At 33.1% G+C, this 23,515-nt stretch overlaps 1 protein-coding gene across 4 annotated transcripts in view; it reads left to right on the top strand.

Moving 5' to 3' along the window:
• The window catches only part of STAG1 (stromal antigen 1), a 434,108-nt gene that overhangs the window by 377,465 nt on the left and 33,128 nt on the right, over positions 1–23,515 (top strand). For all 4 annotated transcript variants that reach the window (XM_029214246.1, XM_029214245.1, XM_029214243.1 and 1 more), the window contains exons 17-22: positions 4,509–4,601; positions 4,703–4,792; positions 4,949–5,152; positions 6,141–6,211; positions 7,652–7,739; positions 16,390–16,470. In XM_029214246.1, coding sequence (XP_029070079.1) covers positions 4,509–4,601; positions 4,703–4,792; positions 4,949–5,152; positions 6,141–6,211; positions 7,652–7,739; positions 16,390–16,470 — 627 coding nt within the window. The remainder of the gene's footprint in view (positions 1–4,508; positions 4,602–4,702; positions 4,793–4,948; positions 5,153–6,140; positions 6,212–7,651; positions 7,740–16,389; positions 16,471–23,515) is intronic.

The raw sequence follows: 23,515 nt of genomic DNA on the forward strand, positions 1-23,515 counted from the left end.
GTGGGAGGAAGTGAGAGGGTGGCATTGACATATATACACTACCAAGTATAAAATAGCTAGTGGGAAGCAGCCGCATAGCACAGGGGGATCAGCTCGGTGCTTTGTGACCACCTAGAGGGGTGAGATAGGGAGGGTGAGAGGGAGGAGATATGGGGATATAGGTATATGTATAGCTGACTCACTTTGTTATAAAGCAGAAACACCATTGTAAAGCAATTATACTCCAATAAAGACATTTAAAATTTTAAAATGCTACGGAAGAAAAAAAGCTTTAGGAAAATTGATGAAACAATAATGACAAAATGAGTGTTTTTGAAATTTTCCAAAATAAAAGTTTTAAGAATATGTTATGTCCCAATATGTTATGTCCCAGTTTTGAATGACAGCCCCTTCAGGCTAATTTCTTATTGTTTTGACATGTCATCATTTTTTGAGTGCTTTCTTTCAGGGCAAAATGTCCCAGTCTCACTTTCTACCTTTATTGCTTATGTTAGTTATCTATTCCTGCGTAAAAGAAGTTACAGTAGTTGTCCCTTACCCATGGTTTCTCTTCGCACAGTTTCAGTTACCAGTCAGCTATGATCCAAAAATATTAAATGGAAAATTCCAAAAGTAATCTGTTGATAAGTTTGAAGTTGCATGCTGTTATGAGAAGCATGATGAAATCTCATGCCATCCAGTTTTGTCCCTCTCCATCCTGCCCGGGACGTTGAATCATACCATTGTCCAGTGTATCCCACCAGTTAGTCACTTAGTGGTTGTTGTAGGTCATCAGATTGACTGTCACAGTATTGCAGTGTTTGTGTTCAAGTAACCCTTATTTTACTTAATATCGCCTGAATGCCCAAGAGTAGTGATGCTGGCAATTCGGATATATCAAAGAGAAGCTGTAAGTGCCTCCTTTAAGTGAATAGGTGAAAGTTCTAGACTTAACAAGGAAAGAAAAAAATCATATGCTGAGTTTGCTAAGATCTTCGTTAAGAATAGATTTCTATCTGAAATTGTGAGGAAGGAAAAAGAAATTCCTATTAGTTTTGCTGTCACACCTCAAACTGCAAAAGTGATAGCCACAGTGCTTGATGAGTTCTTAGTTAAGATGGAAAAGGTGTTAAATTTATACAGGATATTTTGAGAGAGAGAGAGAGACCACATTCACATAACTTTTATTACGGTATATTGTTATAATTGTCCTATTTTATTAGTTATTTTTGTTAATCTCTTACTATGCCTAATTTATCAATTAACTTTATCATAGGCATGGGTTTTTTTTACATCTTTACTGGAGTATAATTGCTTTACAATGGTGTGTTAGTTTCCGCTTTATAACAAAGTGAATCAGTTATACGTATACATATGTTCCCATATCTCTTCCCTCTTGCGTCTCCCTCCCTCCCACCCTCCCTATCCCACCCCTCTAGGTGGTCACAAAGCACTGAGCTGATCTCCCTGTGCTATGCGGCTGCTTCCCACTAGCTCTCTACCTTACGTTTGGTAGTGTATATATGTCCATGCCACTCTCTCGCTTTGTCACAGCTTACCCTTCCCCCTCCCCGTATCCTCAAGTCCGTTCTCTAGTAGGTCTGTGTCTTTACTCCTGTCTTACCCCTAGATTCTTCATGATATTTTTTTCCTTAAATTCCATATATATGTGTTAGCATACGGTATTTGTCTTTCTCTTTCTGACTTACTTCACTCTGTATGACAGACTCTAGGTCCATCCACCTCATTTCAAATAGCTCAATTTCGTTTCTTCTTATGGCTGAGTAATATTCCATTGTATATATGTGCCACATCTTCTTTATCCATTCATCTGATGATGGGCACTTAGGTTGTTTCCATCTCCTGGCTATTGTAAATAGTGCTGCAATGAACATTGTGGTACATGACTCTTTTTGAATTATGGTTTTCTCAGGGTATATGCCACGTAGTGGGATTGCTGGGTCATATGGTAGTTCTATTTGTAGTTTTTTAAGGAACCTGCATACTGTTCTCCATAGTGGCTGTACCAATTCACAGTATATATAGGGTTCGGAATGATCTGCAGTTTCAGACATCTGCTGGGAGTCTTGGAATGTATCCCACATGGATAGAGGGGGACTACCATACTTCAAAACTTAGAGGCTTAAAGTATTCATGGTCTCATATAGTTTCTGTGGGTCAGAAATTTGTGAGTGGCTTAGCTGTTAATTTGGTTTAGATTCTCTCATAGGGTTGCAGTTAAGATGTTAGGCAGAGCTTTAACCTCTGAAGTCTTGTTAGTAAATTTGCTTCTTCCATAACGGTTCTTTCACATGGTTGGCAAGTTAGTGTTGATTGTTGGTAGGAGGCCTTAGATCCTTACCATGTTGACCTCTCAGTAGGACTGTTTCAAGTCTGCCAGCCTGCCCCAGAATGAATGGTCCAAAAGAGAGTAAGGTGGACACTTGTGTGTGTTTTATGACGTCAAGAGTCATACAATATAATTCCCACAATATTCCTTAGATTACACGTCAGCCTTATTCATTTTCAGAAGAGATTATATTAAGGGCATGAATACCAGGAGACAGTGGTCAATTGGGGGTCACCTTGTAGGCTGATACTACATTACCCTAGCACAGGAATCTCCCACGAGCCCTTGTTCCTTTTGATATAGAGTAATATGTAAAGATCAAAGTCTTGTTACTAGGGTTACTCATTGTCAATTGGTTATCATTTCTGCTAGGCACCATTCATACACAGAGCTAAGAAATATATATATTTCTCTGTATATACACATATGTTTAAATCATGCATTCATATTGATATTTCTGACTTAAATTTAGCATAAGAGGGTTTTTACCTCTTTACTTTTATGTTTTCCATTTTTATTTTTTGGAAATATGTAAAAAATTTACATAGTTAAAAAGTCAAAACCATGTTAAAAATATATATATATATTTAGAGAAGTCTTTCTTATATGCCTCCCTCTACGCCCCTTTGCTACCAGTAACCATTTTTATTTGTTTTTGGTCTATCCTTCCAGTGTTTCATTCTGCAAATATAGATGAATGCATGCACACATACAAATATGTGTATTCTTATTCTCCATTCTCCTCCCTTTCAATCTCCTGTCTCCTACAAAGGATAGCATATTTTATATGGTGTTCTGTGCCTTACATTTTAATTTAACAGTATATCCTGGGTATTACTTATAACTTTATTTGGAAATCTTCATTTTCTTATGGCTATATATGATCTATTATGTGGATATAATATTGAGAGTCTTTTGGGTCAGTCTTTTGCTGGAAATAATGTGCAGCAAATAATAGTGTGTCATTTCGTACTTGTACCAGGTGTGTTGGTGGGGTAGATTGCTAAAGTGGGACTGCTTGGGGCAAAGGAAAAATATGTATACAATTTTGTTGGATATTGGCAAATTCCCCTTCATAGGTATTATGCCATTTTTGCTGTCCCATCGGAGATATTGTGAGGATTAAATGAGTTCATGTGTGTAGAGTGCCTGACACAATGACCGTTTAATCAAAATAGCTGTTACCCTAAAGTCCACATCCTTATACCTTTCCTACATTGTCAAATGAATTTCAAGACTTCTCAATATCCTGCATACATTTCTAGACACATATTTCACTTTACATGTAGCCCCTTTAATTGCTTTGTGCAGAACTAAACATGACACTTGGTGGTAGATCATTCCAAAATGTTTATTTTATATGTTTAAGAGGTTGAAAAACAACCTGAAAGAAAAATCAGATAGGAGGCCCTATTCTTTCATACATTCTCAAACATTGGGGTTTACATTTATAAAGTGGCAATTTACATTGGAATGTTTCTGTCCCATAAAACCATTCAACATTATGATGGTAAATTCCTTCAAGATAATAAACTGCAGAATACTTTGGGAAAATAATTATCCTACTGCATCTTAATATTTTATTTTTGGAACCACCTATAGTTTAGCTAGTTGAATACAGGCTAAGGTGGAGGGCTCTAATCTGTTCAGTGATCACAGGCTGTACCCCTCTGTCTTGATTATTGCCTAACAGATTTATGGCTTAATTACAAGAACAATCAAATATAAATGAGTCCAGAGACATCATTAGTATATGCTTTAAAAGTAAGTGAAAATTTACTAGCTGCTGATGGTATTAAAAAAGGATTACTTGCTAAAGTACTTTTAGAATAGTTTATTTAACCTAGGGGAGATAACTGTTAACATATTGACATTAAAACTCTAGAAAAATTATTTCTCCATTGGTTCCAGTATTTTTATATTCATAACTGGTTTTTTAGAAATGTTTTTGTTTTTACTTAAACAAGTAGTAACTTATCTAAAATAAGTAGCTATTTAATAAAGTAATAGTAATAAAGTAATTTGAATAAAACTAGATGCATTTATTTTAGTAGTTTGTTAATAAGCTTTTCTGAAAATTCTCTATTATCTGCCAGTGCTTCATCATCTTTGTAACATTGTAGATTTATAAATTAGTACATGACACTCTTATTCTTTGCCCATTTAAATTTATTTCTAGGTGCTAACTGCCAAAGAAAGGAAAACTCAGATTGATGATAGAAACAAATTGACTGAGCATTTTATCATCACACTGCCTATGTTGCTATCAAAGGTACAGTTTCATTTACAGTTTTGTGATAATATGCCACTGAGTTTGCTTATTACACTGTACTATTAAAGTAGTTACTTCGTTTTCTTTGCTTCTCCTTCTAGTATTCTGCAGATGCAGAGAAGGTAGCAAACTTGCTACAAATCCCACAGTATTTTGATCTAGAAATTTATAGCACAGGTAGAATGGAAAAGGTAAGACACTATAAAATTGAAATTCTGCTATTATAGTCAGTTTTATTAACTGAATTATTTTATTTTCATGTAATAGGCTTATTTGTTATATGACAGATGCTTTTTTTAAAGTTTTGTTAATCTAAATATTATAGTTTTTCTTTTTTTCCTCCTCAGCATCTAGATGCTTTACTAAAACAGATTAAATTCGTTGTGGAGAAACACATAGAATCAGATGTTCTAGAAGCCTGCAGTAAAACCTATAGCATCTTATGCAGTGAAGAGTATACCATCCAGAACAGAGTTGACATAGCTCGAAGCCAACTGATTGATGAGTTTGTAGATCGATTCAATCATTCTGTGGAAGATCTATTGCAAGAGGTCTGTTTTAAAGTTAATGTGTACATATAATGATTTTGGCTAATAATTTTTCAAGGTAGCTGAGTTTTAAATTGTTTCCATTTTAAAATAAAATCTAGTAGAATTCTCTACTTTCAAAACTTAGCAGCATTATTGCAGTTGTTCATTTTATGAAGATCAGCCTTAGTTACACTTCATTTTTATTTTAAAAATCTGTTTCATAAAAGACAGACTTTTTTTTTCTCTTTTAAAAAAGGTCTGACTTTTCTTAAGTCATTTTTTCATTTTCTATTCCTGGGGCCTAATTTGCATTTTAATATTACTGAACTATTACGTTCTATGAATAGAACATAAAAATTGTGTGCTTATAAAGGATAGCTGCTTACCAATGGTGTGCCTAAGATAGCAGCAAGCATCTCCAACTGGTTATTTTTATAATTATTTCTGTGATTCCTGTCTCTTGCCCTCTCCTTTCAATCTATGTAAGGCAATCTGGAATTCCCACAGCTTTGTATGTCCTGACGGCCAGGCTGATAGGATTTACTTTTAATCCATGTAATCAGTTTTCCCCTACTTTAATTTTTAATTTTAACTTTTAATTTTTTTCAACCATTTTTTGATTTTCATTGTGATTTTGAAGTTACAGATGTAACTGACAATCAGTAAAATCTTTGAAATAACCAATAAAATCTTTAAAGTACCTATCCTTTCACTCAACAGTTTCAAGGAATTTATCCAAAGGTATTAATCAGAAAATTGTACGAAGTCACGTTTATGACATTGTTTAAAATGAAAAAGTGGTTCTTTCTGGGTGTTGGGCTTATGGGTGTTTTTTACTTTTTGTTTTTTTGCTTATTTGTATTTTCTCATTTATCAACAGTGAATATATACTATTTATATAATAAAAAAGAATTTTTCTTTAGGCAGTAAGTATTAATAGACTTCCATGTGAATCTGAGGATGAGTAAATTTATGGTACTAAGGTACTGTCTGCTCTTTTTTTTTATAGGGAGAAGAAGCTGATGATGATGATATTTACAATGTTCTTTCTACATTAAAGCGGTTAACCTCTTTCCACAAGTATGTCATTTTATTTAAAGTAGATTTAATGAATAACCTATATTAGTCAACATAAAACAAACTGATTGTAATGTTTAACATCCATGTAACACTGGGAAATTTTAGAGAAATATTGAGATGTTGTGATGTTTTTATTATTCAGATTTCCTACAGATAAATTATGAGTTTTTATTATAATTTGATTACTTAAGGAGTAAGATTTATCATTCTGTGTAATGAATGTACACTGTACACTGTAAAAGTTTAAGATAATCAGTATAATTAATAAATTAGATGGGCTTATTCTGCAAGCTAGAGTTTTTATAGGTATAATTTTCAGTTGATAGCTCTTAGAAATCTTACTAAATAAAAATCACAGCTTTGGAGAAAGCCACAAAATTATTTCTATAAGCTTTTTTTCCTGAATTGTCCTTGTTTGTCTAGTTTGTTTATTATTGTGTTCTTACTATGTAGACAGAACTGTTGGATTTGAATAAGGAAAAAAAGGCTCAGATCAATGAAATAGGTGTCATTTTCAAATTGTAATTTGCATATCCCTTGTAATGAAACATGCTTATCTTCTCCATAAAGAAAGGAAAATAAAGAACTTTGTTGTGAAAAAGAATGTTTAGGCGTAGCCCTTACTTTGATGAATACTTCAGATTTCAAAAGCAGTGTCTAAAATCTAAGCCTTTTCTGTATACACAAGTACATTTTTGGAATTCCATGGAGAAACAAACTCTTATTTGAAAAAATATTTTGACATCTGAAAATAAAAGTTGACAACCAGTGTCAAAACTTCTATTTAAGAAAATATTTTGACGTTTGAAAATAAAAATTGACAGTGAGTAATTGTGCTATTTTTAGTAGCAGAGCTCATGAGAATTTACACTGTCAGTGTTATCTCATTCAGAAGTCCTCAGCACATGTAAATAGCTACACTAAAATTTTTGAACTGTGCCATATTTCCTTTACCCTGACTTTGTCTTTATTTATCTCCATCTCGTGAATACAAATCTCTTTTTCAAAAATATGCATGTATTTATACTTTGAAATTCTGAATGAATTTGTTTAAATGTGCTTTAAAACATACTAGAAAGAAAGAAATGGTAATCTTCACCTTAACATATGAAGTTTTATTGTTTTTGATTTCTTTTAATGAATTCCTAATATCAGCTTCCACTCTGTCTTTCTCTACCCGTCTCCCTCTTCTCTTCTCCCCCTCTCATTCCCCCCTTCCTTCTTTTTTTCTTTCTCTCTTTCTTTGTTTTTTTCTCCCTCTCCTTCTCCCTCTTTCTCTTTTTCTTTCTAAGTTTGAGGACTTGAACATTTCCTTATGGAACTTTTACAGTTCTACTAGAAAATGAAGTTACTTTATTCTTCCCCCATTGAAACTGAGCTCAACAAATTTAAACCTTCCTCCACTCTAGAATAAAGTTAATGCATTTTTGTTTATTTTAGCGCTCATGATCTCACAAAATGGGATCTGTTTGGTAATTGCTACAGATTATTGAAGACTGGAATTGAACATGGAGCTATGCCAGAACAGGTAGGAGTTTATTGATATTCTTTCTGTGTCATTTTAGAAAGCTTTTCTGATACCGTGTAGGATTATCAAAAGCCTTTCATGGAACATAGTTGATAATTCTTTTTGAGAATTATTGCCATAGTGATTCAGTGTTACAGATGGATATATTATATCTTCAGATTTGAACAGAAAAGAATAGAAAAAGTTTGCTATAATGTAGCAAAAGTTTAATATTAATATTTAATTTTGACATAAACATTAAGACTATTTTAGGGAAAATACCATTACTTACTATAGTAGCAATTTCAAAACTTCATCAGTTTAATATAATGAAAATTTCTGATCATGGCTGTATTTCGGGCACTGTTCTAGGTAATGATAATAGTAAGCCTTAGATATGGCTTAGTTTTTGTGGTGAATCATACTTACATAAGTTTGGAGGCCTTTAGCAGATTTTAGACTTTTTTGCATTCATATAAGTTGGAGTGAAAAGGGCAGGAATTCAACAAACTCTCTCCAGTCTGGAAGAGACTTGGAATAGTCAACTTAATTATCATACAGAGAATTAAGAATTTAATACTTCTGTATGAGAACTAACTTGTTACTTACTAGTTAACAATTATAATTATTGCTAATTAACAGTAACAATCTGTTATTAAGAATTAGGAGTTATTTTATACATTGCAGACACTCATTCATGTAGACCAAAACACCAACCCCATAAGTTAGGTATAAGGTGGTGTTTAGGTGTGAGCTCATCCATTCCTGTTTTGGTAATATGGGATGCTTAGATGACACTTCATTATACTAAAGTAATCAATAGATATAACAAAATTATAATTTCATGTTAAAAGTTCATCATAGAAACAATGCTTTATTATTGCTATGATTAACTCTTAAATTGCCTTAATTCATGTCTTTGATCTCTCCTTTGTAGCCACTCTTAATAACAAATGTCCCTGATTGTGTTAGGTGTTTTATTATAGTTTGTGGAAAAATGCTGAAAATTTGACCCCTTGTTTTTCTTCATTTATTGTTGACTCTTCAACTTTGATCCTCTTTTCGTCTCAAACTTTTCAGTAGCCTAAATGCAATTCACTGATATTCTAAGCTGTGCTTCAGAGTTGAAAGGGAATGATAGAGTTAAGATAATCTTTTTTTTGATTTTCACATTTTCCTCAAGAAGAGAATAAGAATAGCACTTCTCTGTTTTATCTGGAGATTATAACTATATCTAAATTTATTTTTAATTCTCCATACCATCATTTATTGTCTTAGACCTGACTTGTTATAGTCTCACAATGTTGTTCTGTGATTATGTTGGTTTTCTATTATTTATTTTTACTGCATATGCATTATCTACCCAATTTTATTTTAATTTCTTTGAGTAAGAGAGCATTTATGTGAGATTTGCTTTAACTTTGTTAACTTCTTAGACACACATTCTTTATTACTTTAAACATGTGTATGAAGTTTGAATACCTCACTACTAGATTGTACTCTTATTCATTTTAGCAATCAGAAATGATTTAGCATTTAGCACCTCTTAGAAACATCTCTTTAGATACCCAGTACTGAGAATCCAAAACCTGTATTCAGCCATTTCTTCATAGGACCATTTCTTCATAGGACCATGCAAGCTTACTTCTTTAGATTCCAACTCTGTTCCTTTTAATTAGAATCCAAGAAAATACTTTTAGAGCAAGGATATCAAAGAACTGCCAAAATGTTTGCTGTTTGTTAACCCTCAGTTATGCTTAACATTTTGAAGATACCTTAAAACTTTCTAGCTATTTGGGGGGAACTGTATTGTCCTTATATGCTTGTCTGTTTGTTTTCCATGGTAACCATTTCAACTAGAAGTTTCACAGTCCCACTCTTCAGGATTAACTGAATTCTTTTTTCCTTCCTCTTTCTGTGGTCTACCTTTTCTCATGTCAGTGCTATTTTAACGATTATACTAGAATAGGTAAAACCAAAGTTTAAAAAATTCAGCTATTCTTAAAATACTTTTTTTAAAGTTGAATTATAGAAAAGTTATAATCGAAAAATCAACTCTTATTTCCTTCAATTGTCAATAATTTTTCCCAGTTGTACTCTTACATGCTTGCACGCCTCTCGCTTTCTCTCCCTCTCACTCTTTCTCCCCATATAATATTAATATGCATGTGTACAATAAATATTAATAATATTTTTATAGCAATTTTTCTCCAGCCCAGGATCCAAGCCATAATAGCACATTGTATTTCTTTTTTTTTAGAAAATTTTTTACAATAAATTTATTTATTTATTTTTGGCTGTGTTTGGTCTTCGTTTCTGCACATGGGCTTTCTCAAGTTGGTGGCAAGCGGGGCCTGCTCTTCGTTGAGGTGCACGGGCTTCTCACTGCAGTAACTTCTCTTGTTGCGGAGCACAGGCTCTAGGCATGTGGGCTTCAGTAGTTGTGGCGCATGGGCTCCAGTAGTTGTGGTGCGTGGGCTCAGTAGTTGTGGCTCATGGGCTCTAGAGCACAGGCTCAGCAATTGTGGCACACGGGCTTAGTTGCTCCATGGCATGTGGAATCTTCCCAACCAGGGCTCGAACCCATGTCCCCTGCACTGGCAGGTGGGTTCTTAACCACTGCACCACCAGGGAAGTCCCACATTGCATTTTTGTAATGTCTTTTTTTTGTTCTCCTTTAATCTGAATGGTTTTTCAGGCTTTGCCTTTCATGACATTGACATTTGGAAGAGTACTGACCAGTTATTTCATAGAATGTTCTCCATTTACTTTTGTCTGATCTACACGTTTAGATTGAGATTATGCATTCGTGGCAGGAATGCTACATAAATGATATTCTGTTTTCAGTGAATCACATCAGGAAGCACATGATGGCAGTTTGTTCAGTATTGTTGATAATTAATTTTGATCACTTTTGTAAGTAAGGTCTGCTGAGTATCTCCCATGTAGAGTTACCATTTTCTTTTTTAATGAATAAGTAATCTGTGGGAATATTCTTTAAGACTGTGTAAATAATCCTGTTTCCTATCAGACTTTGACATAATAATTTGAGCATTCTTTTGCGATTTTGCCTGACTCGTTTATTATTATGATAGTCACAAAATGGTAACTGAAGTGGCGATCTCCTAACTCTGTCATTTATTTTATATTTATTTGTTGGCCCTCTGCTCTAAGGAAGAACTTTCCCTTCTCCCTTTGGTTATTTATGTACTTACTAATTTGTTTACCTTTTTAAATTTCAAATTTATTTTTTAAAATTTAGTATCAGTGTGGACTCATGGGTTTCTGTTTTATTCCTGTTCTGTTCATCTGGTTAAAACAGTACTATTGTTATTCATTTTGGTGCTGAAATTGTTGCAGATTTAGCCAGGGGGAATTTCTTTCCAGCCTGTTCCTATGTGCTTTAAATATTTTTTTGAGCACTTCCATACTTTCTGGCACAAGAATATGTTCCAGGGTCTGTTTATGCCTACCCCTATGCCAATGAATTCTTAACCTATGGAAAATATAAAACTTACTGCAGTTCCCTAACACAATAGTCATTCATTTGTAAAGAACCCACATTTCAGAATTTATTGTAGTATTTCTTCACACATTTTTTTGTAAAATGAAGGCAAAAAATATTAAAATTCTCCTTATCCTGTTTTGTGGCCTTTGTGCCAATTTCCTGTTGGTATATCTGTATATCTGTAAGTTTAAACCTTCTCTTAGGCAACATCTAAGAAAAATTAAATATTAAAATTCTGCTTCAATACATAGTTCCAAGAATATCTTTCCAGATTCTAAAAATTGAAAGCCAATAAAGAACAATTCATAAATTATTTTGGTAAATATATGCTGTATAACAAAATAGTGTGATTAAACCCATAAAGAAGGAAATGTAATCATATCAGTAACTTTGGACCTATCAAGCCATCAATAATAGAAAATTTAAGTTTTGTACTTATTATGTACCAGGTACTATTTTAAGTCTTTATGTGCATACATTTCTTGAAGCCTCATGACAACCCTATAGAATATACATCGTTATTCTCATTTTATTGATTATGAAACTGAAACATAGAGATATTAAATAACTTGCCTAAAGTCTCATAGCTGTTGCATACCCACTTTAACCAAGCTTTTAAATTATTTTCATTGTCTCTTCAAATTTTCTACTGCTAATTTGCTACTGCTGTTTATAGTATCCCATGCCTTCTGATGTTTGCCCCATGTCAAACTCTTACTATTTTGTATTTTTATTTTTTCCAAACTTCTTTTGCACTGTATTGTTTCATTGAGAATTGTGGGGAGAGATCAGATGCTGGTACTTAACCTATCATTGTGAACTGGAAATCAACACATTTCTTTAGACAGAACATAATACAGGAGTTGTTTAATTTTAGTCCAGTTTTTGCTTATGAATATATTAAGGCTTATTTGTTACTAGCTTCAGTGTTTGTGCTTTTCTTTGCATTTACTCAAAACTACTACTGCAAACTCTGCTCTTTGCCACACTGATTCTTATTTTTAATTATTATACAGTAAAACTGACTTGTCTTCCTTCCTGTGTAAAGTTATGAATTTTAACATATGTATAGATTTACGTAGTTACCACCACAATCAGGATACAAAACAGTTTCATCATCCCCGAAACTTCTTCATATTATCCCTTTATAGTCATATGATTGAGCTACTTACAACTCCTGAAAACCACCCATCTGTTTTCCATCACTATAGTTTTGTCTTTCTGAGATTTCCAAATAAATGGAATTGTACAGTATGTAAACCCTGAGCATAATGCCTTTGAGATTAATCCAAGTTGTTGTGTGAGTCAGTAGTTGGTTTGTTTTTACTGCTTAGTTGTATTCCATTGTGTAGATGCACCACAGTTTGTTTTATTCATTCAACTGTTGAAAGATATTTGGGTTGTTTCCAGCTTTTGGCTATCACAATAAAAAGTGCTATGAATATTAGTATACAGTCTTTCGTTTGAACATAAATTTTCATTTCTCTAAAGTAAATGCCCAGGAGTATAATTGCTGGGTCTTATGATAAGTGTATGTTTAACTTTATTAGAAACTGCCAAACCATTTTCCAGAGTGGCTGTACCATTCTGCATTTCTTCCAGCAATATATGAGAGTTCCAGTTGTTCTGCATCCTCATCAGCACTTGATATTGTCAATATTTTTTACTCTAGCCATCCAAGTAGATATGTAGTGGTGTTTCACTGTGCTTTTGAATATATATTTTCTTAATGCTAATGATGTTGAACATCTTTTCATGCACTTATTTACCAGGCTTATGCCTTTTTTGGTGAAACCATGTTGATTATTAATTTGTACCTAAAGGCTCTTTTTAAAAGGGAATATTAATGTCACTCATGTTAACCAAGTCTAAATATGATAAAAAGATCAGTTTTGGATATTAGAAGCAGACTAGTATTAAGTTTAGTTCACTCTTTTTTTTTTTTTTTTTCGGTACGCGGGCCTCTCACTGTTGGTGGCCTCTCCCGTTGCGGAGCGCAGGCTCAGCGGCCATGGCTCACGGGCCCAGCCGCTCCGCGGCATGTGGGATCCTCCCAGACCGGGGCACGAACCCGCGTCCCCTGCATCGGCAGGCGGACTCTCAACCACTGCGCCACCACGGAAGCCCTAGTTCACTCTTTTGTCATGTACTTGTGCACTAAAAAATTTGAGCCTCCTTCCCCTTAAAGTCTCTTGCAAACAGAAAAGTAAAAGAGCCTAAATTTATCCCAGTCATTATGTGGATTTTCAGAATTTTAAACATGTCCTGTATGTGTAGATAACATATATCTGCACATGCGTTTATTAGTTTCCTGTCAGGTTTTATTTTCAGGCAAATTCAGTTTTTCTAAACTTTAAACATTCTAAGAGTTTATCCCTTGGTCTTAACTTAGATGTAATAATATAGTTCATCTTCATTTTCAAGATATATCATTAGCTGTAGGTTGAATGATTCTCATTGATTCAGTCTGCTAATCAAAGGTAGAGCTAGCTCCTTTAAATAGATAAAAGTAATTATTAAGAAAAAAGGCTAGTAAAAAATAATTTTTATGTTGGTTAAGGTAATGCTAACTGCTATAATAGATTAATCTCAATATCTCAGAGGCTTAACACAATAGAAATTTATTTCTCACTTACATAACATTAAGGCACAATTAAAGGAAGCGGCGTGTCACTGCACTGCCAAGTCATTCAGGGACCCATGGTCTCTTGGGTTATTGGTATCCTGCTGGCGGATAGGGAAGGAGAAGATGGAGAAGGCAGTCCTGCTTCTTAACTAATTTTTGCCCAGAAGTATGCAATATACATTACTGTGTCCTTCCAGGTACATCATTACCTTGTGGAAAAATGAGGTCAGAAGAGTAGGGTTGGAAGAAATTCTTAGTCATCAGACTAATAATTGGAATTATTTGAAGATCCTTTCCAGGGTCAGAGCAGTGTTAGTCAAGAAAAGGCAGAAGGACTGTGGTGCTAATAGGTTAGAATAATCTCTTTTGGCTTTTTTGTTGTTTTATTGCTTGTCCTTCTTGTTTTACATGTACTACAGAAAGATGAAGTTGCTAAATAAACGACTTTTGACGAGTTAGGATAACATTGCTAGTATAGGGGATAAAATCAATATGACTGATGTAAAGCCTGGAAGGAAGAGTTTTGAATTTTCTTTTGAAGTGTGATCAACTGTATTGTTATATAATTACACCTGTGAGAAAGCAAAATATTTCCCAGTCAATGAGAGTGAGCTTTTTATTTTAAAATAATACAGTGGAGCCCTTTTAAAGTAAATGTATGATGAATACCAATATATTGAAAATTAAAATGGAGATGCTGTATTGGAAATAGGTATTGAAGTGACCAATCTCTCTCTTCTCTTATAACCACATCTAAGAAACTTGTGTGCACAACTTTGGAACACACTTTGAATAATTCCTAGTATATAGGTCATAGAAATGTAGAAGGAAAGGAAATGATATTTGTAATGATTAGGATAGATATAACCAAAATCAGGCAGTTCTTCAACATTACTTTTTTCCATATCTTAATTTCCCGTTGGTTAATGTTCATTTGTATATCACTCTTCTAGTAATTTAACAATGCAGATTGTTTCAAATTCAAGAAAAAGTTTTAAATCACACAAACCACTTTAGTACTTCTTAGTATAAAGTAAAGGTTATCACAAGGTGTCTCAGAACCAGAGGTGTACCATATTGAGTATCCCCTAAGTATAGTAAGATGATTTCTTTAACATTAATGTTCATAAGTTGACAGTGTTTCGGTAGTCTTGTTTCTGGCATTCTGACATGAATCAATCATTTAATTATCATGTTTAATAAAACCCTGACATCTCATTAGTTTTGTATGAAAAGCAGCACCACTCATCCCTCTAATTCTGATGAGTTATTTTCAGTGCTGAGTAGGTGCATTGGAGATATCTTTTACTTACGTGATCTGAAACCTGAAATTTTTAAAGTAAAACCAGCCAAAATTGTACTTCCTTAAGCATTCCACTTACTGATTTCTCTTTTGATTTATTCTCTACATTCTCTTAGGGTTTTTAGTTTATCAAGAGGAGAAAATAATAGAGACATTATAATAATGGAATATCATATTATCAGACATGCTTTACTGCAATAAAGATGTACCATGTATTCAAACAAAAATGTAGTAAAAGACCTATCCAAAATGAAATTTTCTTTTTTATTATGATTCTTAACCAGTGTTTATTTTCCTAAATTCTTCTATTTGTCTCTCTGAAAAATATGGATAAACATTTCACAGAACAGGAATTCAGGCCCAATAAAAAATGAAAAGGTGCTCATCTCCATTGGTAATTAGAAAAATGTAAATTAATACCACATTAAGATACTACTCGTACATAATAAAATAACCAGATTTAAAACACCTGATGATATCAAATGTTGGTAAAAACATGGAGCCGCAGGAACTGTCAAAGACTATTAGATACAGCCACTGTGGACAAAAATTTGGTACTATCTACTGTAAAGTTAAATATACACATACTATATGACCCAGCAATCCTGTTCCCAGAGCAGTGATTCTCAAAGTGTGGTCCAGGGAGCCTGGGGGAATTTCCAGGGCAGGCTCATAAGGTCAGACTATTTTCATAATAAGAGGAAGATGTCTTTTGCTTTCTCTCACAAACGTAAATTGGAGTATTGGTGTCATATCAAAGAATAGCCACATTTTTCTACAAAGACTAATCTGTGACACAGCATTTTCTTCATATACTTCAATCATTGTTTTGTATATGTTTTATGCACATTTCTGTATGTGTTGTATTTTATATTAAAAATTCTTTAAAGCAAAATAAGTAATCATTTAGGTATAAAATTTGGATAAAAACAATTTCTTCAATCTCCCCTTAAAAATCTGACTGAGCAAAGTATTCTGACAGTGCAGTTTTGTTTAAAGTGTAGTATCATTTGGGTCCATATTTATCGAGATACATTGTATCTTTATTCTCTAGACTGATATGTTGGTTTTGTCTTTTTTTTAACTAAATATTATTTTATACATTCTCATTAATTCTACAAATATTTGAACTTGAAACCTTATTGTAAGATAAAAACTATGATAAATATTGTTCTCTTAATATTGTACAAACGTAAATTATGTCTCATTTGTTTGAATTTTTTATTTGATACAGATAGTCGTACAGGCACTGCAGTGTTCCCATTACTCGATTCTTTGGCAGTTGGTGAAAATTACTGATGGTTCTCCTTCCAAAGTAAGTAAGAGTTTCTGTAGGCAGAAGGGATACTACTAAAGCAAAATAACTTTGCTTAACTCATTATTTAATAATTTATTTTTATCAGTTATTGTAATAAATTATAATTTTAATAAAATATATAATAATGTTATCAATTATTGCTGTATCCTGTATATATATTTTACCTCTTTGGAAGATAAACAGTTTTTTGAGCAATAGACACAGAGTTATATGTGTATACAAAGTTTAAATTCTTATAAGAGGTAACTGTTGTTGAAACCACAAGAGCTCTGATAGGTGACATGCTATAAAAAAGAGAATAATATTGAAAGACAAAAGTATGTAGCTTTCAGTTCTGGCATTATGGCACCTTGGGACCCCAACTAAAGAATACTTTTTTTTTTAAGTTTACATCGTTGGATAAAATTTTTCTTTCTAATTTTTAATCTACACGTGACCATGCAAAACAAAAGGGAAAATACAAACCAGAAGTTAAGTGAAACTAGGATCCAAGAGAGTTAAGCATAGTACTAAAGCCTACTGAGGATATTTTCTAATCTAGCGAATCCCAAGGCCCTCTCGAGGAGGAAAGTCTAATAGGTAGCATGTCTCCTTGATAAATTTGGGATCCTAAAGAGCTACACCAGCATGAGGGTAAATTAGAAATAAATCCATACCAGTTCCATTCATGGGGGAATATAAGGGAAACAGCCTGTCTTAAAATTTGTCATTAATTAAAGGGGGGAAAATAGGTCACCCATGAAAGTTTATAACCATGAGCTAACTGTCACATAGGTTTGCACCCTAAATTCATACTATTTCTGTGGTCCATTAGAAAAAAAAACAAACAGAAAAACAAAATAAGATTTTGATTTAAAATGTTCTGTAGTGGTGGTATTCCCAAGCAACCTAAGACAATCAAATATAAATCCTTTCTGAAGGAACTTGCCTCAAAGAGTTTTCCACAAAGTTTTAAGAAAAATGAGCTCATGGCAAAAAAAAAAAAAAAAACACTACTAAAAAGAAAATTAGAAACCATGAAGAGAATCAGACTAAAACAGTATTTTATACATTGGAATTATCTGACTTAAATATAAAACAAATATGTTTCAATTGTTTTATGAAATCAAAGAGTCTTGAATATATGAGTAAAGAGCAAACACTTGATAAAGAACCAGATAAAAATACTATGATGTTTACATATCCTCAGCTTAACAAAACACAAGCTATTCAACCAGTAAAGAACGTAAATAATACATTTCCATATATAAACAACTGCTTGATATGGAGCGTTCTTTTCTCGGAGAAAGAATTTCTTTTTGTCCTTTCCTATGAATAATTTGAGGATTTCTTTGCCTTTGGAAGTAATTGGGTTTTTTTTTTTCTATTTTATTAACAGTTTCAGTCTTGAAAAACAAAACCACTTTAAAACTATATTACATTTTCATATTTTTTAAATGTTATTTTATATGGTAAGATTAAAAGAGATTGAATATGTGTAAGTTCAAATTTGAAAGCAAGAGTTTATATATTATACACAATTACTTTTATTCTGATTTTTTCACCTGGTTGACTTTTATATTGTTTTTTTCCACTGACATCATTTTGGTTATCTGAGTTATTTGTATTTTAACTGAATGTTGATGACTACATTTTAGTAAATTTGGAATATACACTAGCCTAAAACTTTAGCATAATTAGTGGTTATTTCCTCCATTTAATTTAAATTTTGTCCTTTTACAACTATGTTCCATAATTAGAGTGAGAATCTCTATTCTTGGACCTACTTCTTTGAATATTTTCTATTTTTTTAATCCTGTTACAGCAGAATTATTTTGAGATTCCTTGCCTTTCTGTTTAATTTTCATCTGATACATTCTCCTAATAAAAATAACTTCCTTTTTGTCATTAATCATTCTACAGATTTTGTTGTTGTCATTGCCACAGTGGCAATGCAGATTTTGCAGGCAACACTGATTTTCTTCATTCCAGAAAGAATGCCATAGCATCTTTTAGGTGCTTTATTGTTCAGTTGATTTCCATTTGTAGTTTTGTGTGCATTTATATCACATGTGAACTTCTCCTTACTTAGGTGTCTCTCAAGCTGTTTCTTCTCACTTTGAAGTTGATAATTTTTGTAAACCAAAGTATATTTAGTAATCGTGTATCGGTTGCATCTATAGTTTAAAAGTGGTTGTCTCAAAGAGATAATCTTGAAAAACATGAATCTTCAGGATACATGCAAACTTGAAAAATTAATCTTTCGTTGCTAATATTCCTCCTTTTAAAATAATTATTTTAATGATTCTTACTTATAATAATCACAAGATCAGGAATTGCCAAACTTTCTAATCCCCTATATGATATAGGATATCTCTGAAAATGTAAGAGCCACATACATCAGCTTTGTACACATATTATTAACATCCCACTTGATAAGATACCAACTTCCTAAGTATAGTCTCAGCCACATCATTAACTTGTGTAAATAACCTTTAGGGAAGTCACTTAAATAATTTTAAAATAGATAATTTGTATCAAAGCATTTTATCAGTTGTAAAGGGCTTTCCAGGTACTAATAACAAGTGAAAAATCACTTATCTGTGTCTCAGGTTACATTTTATGAAATTTAAAGTTGTATTGGGCCAGTTCTTTCTAGCTCTAGAATTCTGCAGTCTATGCTAAGGTTAATAATAACTGCTATACTGAAGATGTCTGGATAAATATACAAGAATCTTAACAGTGGTTACCTCTGGGAAATAGAAATTCTTTGGGGGCAAGCATACGAAGGAAAGAAATTTACTTTTTCCTTTATACCTTTTGATACTTTTTGAGGGATTGTTTTTGTTGTTGATATTTAAAGTGAATATTAATATCACAAAAATTAATTTTTAAAAACTACTACTACGAAAACTTCTTGATTCTCCATCTTCTAATCATAGGTTTTGGTTTATCACATATAACTCATTGAGTTGTTGGGCCTGAATGAATACTAGAAAAGTGCTTAGTATGTTCTGTATCTTATTTGGTGTAGCAGCATTCTTCTGTTGTTTGTAAATGTAATATTAGAGCTATAAAGGAATTTGGAAATAACTTGATGAAACCTGTTTGTTTTAGGTAAGGCCTAAAAGGGGACGTTGTTATTTTTACCTTGTTGATACTTTACATTTTGTTAATCACTTTAAATGCTCTAATTTAATTAAATCTGCTTAATAATCCTATAAAGCAGATGTTATAATCCCATTTTACAGATAAGGAACCTTATACTTAACAAAAATTGAGACATCTAAAATCACAGACTTACAGCACAAGTCTTTTGAATCTCAATCCTAGTGTCTTTCTGTTAGTACTCTTTAAAATCTTGTATTGTGAAGCTTTTAATACAACTACGTTTAGAGTTTTGTTGGTGGTGTTTTTTTAAAAACAGATTTTCTAAGGACACACTGGTTGACTCCTCACTGAACACAAACTAGCAATATCATTTATCAGTTAGTTGGGTATCGAAAAATTATGTCACATGGCAGTTTTCTTTCATCATTCTGTATCCCTAAAGGTATTTAAATGAGAAGTTACTGTGATTTTAAATGGCTGAGTTTGTAATGTCAGTGGCTTAGTTAAAGTATATGGAAGACTTTGCTAATGATGCACCTGAAATTCTCTATCCTTTTTTACCCTTTAATTTGTTTCCTGAAATTTAAATGTAATATAGCAGACGCTTGGGGTCTATATATTTAACATTTGTAATATTGATTTTGTAGAGACAACTTGAAAGTCTTATCACATGAATTAATTTTGTTTTTTTGTTGTGGAATAATTATGTTCATATAGAATGAGCCATTTATCTAGTGAGGGAGCTGGCCACCTGACTGCTCTGTTTTTCTCTACTCATTGTTACATTTATAGAAATTTATTTAAATCTCTGAAGAGGTCACTTACATTTTTAATTAATAAATTATGTTTATTTGTTTTAAAATATAAGGTAGAATGGTTTTCTTAAATTTGAGCCTTCTTACTTGAGTATGTGTTCATTGTAAAGACTATATACATAAAATAAAATTTCCAAATCTTACCACCTGTGGATAACCACTGTTAATATTTTGGTGTATTTTCTTTTAGTACTTTTTCTTACATATTTTTCAATCTTACTGAGATCATGATGTATTTATAATTTTGTCTCCTCTTCAATTAACATAACATTTTCTTCATTTATTAAATGTTTATAGATAATATTTTTAATGTATGCATGGTAGTCCCTAGTGTAGGTATACCATAATTTATTTTACCACTCTCCTCTCTTGGATATTTAGGTTGTTTAAACATTTTAACTAATAAAATTAATTTTGTGGTGGACATTCTGGTGCAAAAGCTTGTTCTGTGTTTTGCATTGTTACATCTTATATTCTTAGAAATGGAATTGCTTGATCAAAGACTGTACATACTTTTAAGGCTTAATACATATTGCTAAATTGCTCTTTAGAGAGTACTTTCTAAAATTTATCTTTCTTCCCTATTGTCATGAACACTGTCGTTCAGGGGATTATGAATGGTAGTTATATTTGAAGTTTAAATTCAAATTATAATTTAACTCAACAGTAAGCAGTATTCTATAAATTGAGTATATGAGATGACTGTATCAAGAACAGGATTAGATCTTTATTTGAAATGGAAGTGCACTGGGTTTCACCAATGGGTATTTCCTCTGTTCCCCTAATTTCCAGAGTTGAAGCTCTTTGGCAGTCTCACAGGTCATGCTCAGTATACTTTGCTCCGGTGCCCCCTAGTGCTGGTCCTGTAGAAGCAGCCTTCCGTTTCTCTTCTCTGTAGCAGAAAACATCCTTCTTCCTTCAGCTCCTTCTGGACATATACAAAGACATTTAAAGAGCCAGGTAAATAAGAGTTAGGGCTAAACTAATGCCCCTATTGCCTTTTTTGGCTTGGGGATCTAGAATTTATCCTCAATTTTTTTTCCTCCTGGGAGGAGCTGTCCTACTCTCTGTAGTCCTAAATTTGTAGTGCTCTCTGCCTTACCCTGCATGTTTCTATTCTAGACAGCAGTGGGAATGGCCTGGGGCAAACATCCCTGCATTCTGAACCCAGGCCTTATCCCTAAGTCTTTAAATTAAAGAAAGTCTACATCCCCCAGAGAGCTACAAGTGAAATTATTATTGAGGAGTATAGCATGTTTACTGTGAAATTTGGTCCTCCGTTTCCCTCTTGACTAAAGGTTCTCCTCTGCAAATTTCAACTTGTTCACCTCCAAACAAACTGGGGAAAGGAGAAGTTTAGGGTGAACATGGGACTGGTGGTGGCCAAGCCCCATGAAGAGACATGTTTAACCTTGCTGTGTATAAAAATCTACAGGCTGCTTTCTAGACCTCTTCCTCTCCCCTTCCCAGTCCTTTAGAATAGCAATGAATAAGAAAAGAGATAGCTCACTCAGGTCCTTCCCCCAAATTCCTATAGTAACAAAACATAGATAGTACCTCTCCATCTGCAGAGTTAACTGCTTTGAAGGGGGAGGGAATGGGGCCAAGAGTTGGAAATAATAGCTATCCCTCTAGGAATGAATTTTTAGTAGTTTATAACCATTTTACTTCATTCTTTTCTAGATCTTTTTCCCCTACCTTTTATTTCTTGAGAAGACTATCCTCACTAACTATCGAGTTAATTTTAAGCGTTTCTTTTTGATTGGTCCATGACTTCAGAGTCATTCTTTGATAGCTTTGTTTCTATTAATATATCCTATCTCAAGTGCCTGATTGACTGGTCTAGGAAAGGAGAGAAAGATCCAAGACTTGTTTTATATTCATTTCTTGTTCAGCTCTCAGAATGTTCTTTTTTTAAAATCTGGAATACATAAGTAGATGGCTGTTTATACTGAACTCTGAACTTGTCCAAAGTTTTATCCAACTCTTAACATTCTAAAAACCTGTGGAAGTCAGAAGTAAATATGTTCAACTTAAAAGAGAACTTACAAGTCACGATTTCAACATTCTATTAAGAATTCTATGCTGTGTTTGCAACCCTATTCCTGGGCCTCTACTTTTGGAGCTTTCTATCTGGTAAGGAATACCTTCCCACCCCTTGAAGGACAGCATAAGGCTTCCTCAGCTTCCCTAACCTGTCCAGTTGGATGCTGTTTTTACTTACACAGGGACAGTGGTCTTTAAAGTACCACTTTATAAATATTCTTAACTCCTAAGATATTTAATACCTCAGAATCTAAGTAATGAGCCAGGACTGAGACGATCTTTTCTAAATAACAATTATTATAACGTAAAAATGTGTTTTAACTGAGTTTATTAGAGGCCTAAAGCAACATTAAGAATATTTAAATGAAACATTAACACTTCCCACTTTTCAGTACAGAGATTGGAGATCTTTCTCCACCAAAATTAATGATAAAAGTTTACTTTCCTGTCAGGCCTTTTATTTGAGTAAAAGGAAATAAGTGTTTTAACCTATTTAATATTCCCTGATAAAGTAATGCCTTTTCCTTTCCACAGTAGGTTTTTAATTTTGAAATTTTTTTTCCAGTGGTCATTCCGTAATTACTAGGTATTTGTTTAAACGACTTATTGTTGCTCACCTAATTTATATATATAAGAAGCTCCCAGTTTATAAACAGGATATATTTCCAGCATTTTTTCTGTTGGAGCATGGTCTTTGGAGTTAAATCCGAGTTTGAATTTTGACTCCATTTCTTACCACCTATGACAAAGGTATGCAAGTTACTTCACATTTGAACTTCAGTTTCCTAATATGTGATATTCACTGCTGGATAGGGTTGTTGGGAAGATTAAAAGAAATGTTTCAGTCAACAATAATTGTTGTTTTGATGGCATTAAATTGCAGTCCTAGTCTGTGCTTTCCTAATCTTCTCCCCTGCCAAAACCAAAAATTAATACTAAATGAACTATTATATAAGGTTACGGGAGCATGTAAACATGCTCAGTATCTACTGTAGGTTTGGAATATAGCATGGTAGATTTTGTCCTCCATCTGTGTTTTGAAAATCTGGGAATTCAAATCTCTCGCTTTGGTCCTAACAGTCACTACTTTT

This window comes from Monodon monoceros, unplaced genomic scaffold (genome assembly GCF_005190385.1).
Source record: "Monodon monoceros isolate NGI ecotype Baffin Bay Population unplaced genomic scaffold, NGI_Narwhal_1 Super_Scaffold_11, whole genome shotgun sequence".
In the NCBI taxonomy this organism is placed as follows: domain Eukaryota; kingdom Metazoa; phylum Chordata; class Mammalia; order Artiodactyla; family Monodontidae; genus Monodon; species Monodon monoceros.